General features: G+C 64.5%; 1 protein-coding gene across 1 annotated transcript; it reads right to left on the reverse strand.

Moving 5' to 3' along the window:
- Positions 1 to 209: 209 nt before the first annotated feature.
- Positions 210 to 3,162, reverse strand: LOC309793332 (forkhead box protein J1-like; the record flags this gene model as incomplete). The annotated part of the gene is made up of 2 exons (XM_082603810.1): positions 210 to 977; positions 2,665 to 3,162. 2 exons carry the CDS (start codon positions 3,160 to 3,162, stop codon positions 210 to 212), a joined length of 1,266 nt encoding a protein of 421 aa, XP_082459936.1.
- Positions 3,163 to 3,680: the final 518 nt, after the last annotated feature.

Here is a 3,680-nt window from a genome sequence, read left to right on the forward strand (position 1 = left end):
GGCAGCAATTTGGGTCCTGGGCCCCAATTCTCAGCCTGCTGGACTAGAATCTGAGGATGGCCTGGGCTGGGGGCCGTGTGGCCTGGTGGGGTGAGCTGGCCCAGCCCCTGCCTGGGCGGTAGGGTGTCCATGGGCCTGCACTGGCGGGGAGGGGGGCAGTCTGGGCCCAGACTTCGGTGCTGTCTGGAGGTGGGGCAGGGCCTGGCTTCTTACAAGAAGGCGCCCAGGCTGGCCCAGTCATGCAGGTCAGAGGCCAGTGTGGCATCCCCGGCCTCAAAGAGGGGCTCGGGGGGCAGGGAGCTACGGGTGCTCTCGTCCCAGGGGTGCTCCAGGAAGGATGTGGCCAGGAAGGTCTCATCAAAGTCCAGGCTGTCGGTAGCCTGCTCCGCTGGAGGCCCCCAGGTAACAGGGCAGTCGATGTGGTGGCCATGGATGGTGAGGTCCACGTCCCCGTGTGAGGCAGGGCTCAGCGGCGGGATCAGCTCCGAGATCTCCAGCGTGCCCAGCTCCCCGTCCAGCGTGCCAGCGTCCAAGATGGCCTCCCAGTCAAAGTTTCCCTTGAGGGGTTCCAGCTCACCCTGCTCCTCCTGGGTCAGCAGCAGGGGGCTGGAGGGCCGCGGGACCTTGGCCTCCTGCTTGGGCAGCGGCTGTTGACGCTTACGCCCCAGCCTGCCCTCGCCTGCACCCCAGCCCGCCTCCCCAGTGGCCTCCTCGAACTCCCGCAGCAGCTGCTGGGCCTCGGTGCTCACGGTCAGTGGCCCGGCCCATGGGGCGGCGCTGGGCTCTGGCACGGCCTGGCGGGCAAAGGCCGGGTGGATGTGGACTGGGGGCAGCCGCTGCTTCTTCAAGGCCCCACTCAGCAGCCGCTCGGCGTACTGGGGGTCGATGCACCAGAAGCCCCCCTTGCCTGGCTCGTCCTTCTCCCGAGGCACCTTGATGAAGCCCTTCTTCAGGGACAGGTTGTGGCGGATGGAGTTCTGGACACAGGGAGGTAGGAGAGAAGGAAGACAGCTGGGAGAGTGGGTGGGGTCAGTGATGGGGGGTTCCTAGAGCCACTGCCAGTCCCACCACCACCTTCTCTCCGATGGGGGCAGGGGAGACAGAGGCGCTGCTCCGAGCGGGAGGCTCTGGGACACCAGCCACGGGGCACCAGGAGCTGGGAGTGCTGTCGGGGGCTTTTGTTCCCTTTTGCCAGGATATCTGCCTGCTCGGTCATCCGAGCCCTGAGCCGCAGGGTGGCTCTCAGTGCCAGCCTGTCCTGCCCTCCCTCCGTTACCCCGCTGCTTGCGGCCTCTGGTCAAAGGCCTTGGCTCCCCCAGGTCCTGGACGGCCATCTCCCTCTGCCTGGGCCTGGCTGGCCTTCTCTGTTTGTGAAATGAGTGAGTGGGTGTGAGGGTGTGTGTGTGTGGGGGGGGATGAAGTGTGGGAGGATCTGATGACTTTCCTTGTTTCTAGAGCCGGCTGCTGGCCTGGGCCCTCACCCACCATGTCCCCCTCCTCCCACCCCAGGCTCTGAGGCCTCAGTTGATTATTACCCAGCCAAGAGCATAGCGCTCATTCCTGGGGCCTCTCAGGCTTGGGGTAGTGTGTGGGGGGGTGGAGGGTCTCTGCTTTCTCACCAAGGTTACAAATGGTACCTGCCCCAGGGTCAGGGCCCAAGCAATCGTGGAATAGCTGTGATTACAGGAACTCTGATCCTGTGACCTGTGCCACAGGGAAGGATCTGTGCATCCTCAGGGTCTCTGTCCCCAAGTAGCCCCTGATCCTGATGGTCGAAGAGGCTCAGGGCAGCGTGTGCCCAGCCTGAATCACCATCCTGCCTTGTTCAGGCCTGGGTGCACAGTCCAAACCACGCTGGGGCACAGGGGTCTGGGGCCTGGTGGGTGGGGCCGGCAGGTGAGTAGTGCCCCCTGGCAAGACTGGGAGGTTTACATGGTGGTCTGGGCCCCTTGGCTGCTCTGTGCCAGGTTCCGGAGACTTGGAACATGAAGCCAGTGTGGGAGGAAAGAGCCCCTGTGGAAAGCACGTGGCTGAGGTAATTGTCCCCCCAGGGAGTTTGATGAGAAGAGGGGGAAGAGTGTAGGCAGGAAACTAGGGAGGGCTTGGGGTGGGGGCTGGCACAGCAGCTTTCGGAAGGCCCCGTAGCCCTTCCACTGGGACACCGATGGCCTTCACACCCCGCAGCACGCCCCTCTCCCCTCCCAGAGCCCCTCCAGCCAACTGAAAGCAGGCGGGATGCAGAGTCTGGCAGGAACGATGCTCTGCCTCCAGTCAGGCCCTGACAAACTGACCTTGAGGAGGGGAGTGTCGAGGAATTCCAGGACTTGGGACAAAAATGTGTCCCTCAGTCCATCAACCTACCCTGGGGGGCTGTGTCCACGCATAGTTCAGCCCTGGTCTTTGGGCTGAGCCTGCCGGATGAGTGACAAGTTCTTTCCCCTTGAACCTCTATGTCGGCACCCCTGCAGCCCTCTGAACATCCTCCCTCCTCCTTCTCTGAAGTCAAAGGGGCAGCAGTCCAAGCACTGGGCTCCCTTGAGGTCCTTCCTGGACGGCCTTCCTCTCTCGGGGCCCTGGCCGTACCGCGCCTACTTGGCCTGCGGATCTGGGATGTGAGTCCAGTCCGCGAGGGCATGGGGAGGGAGGGAGGGAGTGCCTCCCTACCTGCCAGGTGGGATCAGCGTGGCGGAAGTAACAGAAGTTGTCCGTGATCCACTTGTAGATGGCCGACAGGGTGATCTTGGTGGCCTTGCTGGCCTGCATGGCCATGCAGATGAGCGTGGCATACGAGTAGGGCGGCTTCACGTGCGGGTTGGTGGCGTAGTCCACGTCGTCGGGAGGCGAGGCCTGCAGCCCCGAGGGGGCGCTCCGCGGCGTGCAGGAGGACGTGGGTTTGCCGGGTGTGTGCGGCTGCCCCAGGCAGGCGGGGTCCGCCGCCAGGGGAGACCCCGGCTCGGCCGAGCCTGCCAGCTCGTGGGAGCCGTGGGGGTCGGTGTCCCCCGAAGGCAGGGCGGGGAGCTCGGCGTTGAGAATGGAGAATTCCTGCAGCCACTGCAGGCTGGTCAGGCTGTCATTCAGGGCGTTGGACTCCTCCAGGCCGCCTTCCGGTCCGGCCTCCTCCGCTGCCCCTGCTCCCGAGACGCGTAGCCAGCTCTCCGCCATATCTGCGGGGACTCTCCGAGGGGGCTGTCAACATCCACGAGCCGAGCCGAGGGTGGCCGCCGAGCTCTCCGGCCCGCTGACTCCCGCGGCTTCAGTTACGCAGCCTCCCGGAAGCGGGCTTCCATCCCGCGATCCGGGGGTAGCCTCCTCCAAACGGAATGTGGTGCCTGCGGGGACCAGAGCGGGAACTGAGCCCTCTTTCCCCACCCCCGAGGGGAGAGTGTGGGCGAGGGGGGAGGCTCTTACTAAAATCCTTCCTGCAGCTGGGGAGGATCTTTTACTGCCGACGTCTGGGAAACAGAAGGTGTGCCCGGGGCTCCGACCCACACGGGGTTCGCCTCGCTCTTTTCCTCTTGGATCTTTAAGAGGAGACTTAATTAGCCCAACGAGGGAATAGTGTAGGGGCATGCGAGGCCACCCGTTTCTCCCTCAAAGCGGGGAATTAACCCCCCTCTCTCCGTCCACAACCAATGGAAATGGGGCGAGAGAGTCCAGGAGGGCAGTACGACGGGTCGGGG

Source organism: Mesoplodon mirus (genome assembly GCF_964341445.2).
Source record: "Mesoplodon mirus genome assembly, chromosome: 18".
Taxonomy (NCBI): domain Eukaryota; kingdom Metazoa; phylum Chordata; class Mammalia; order Artiodactyla; family Ziphiidae; genus Mesoplodon; species Mesoplodon mirus.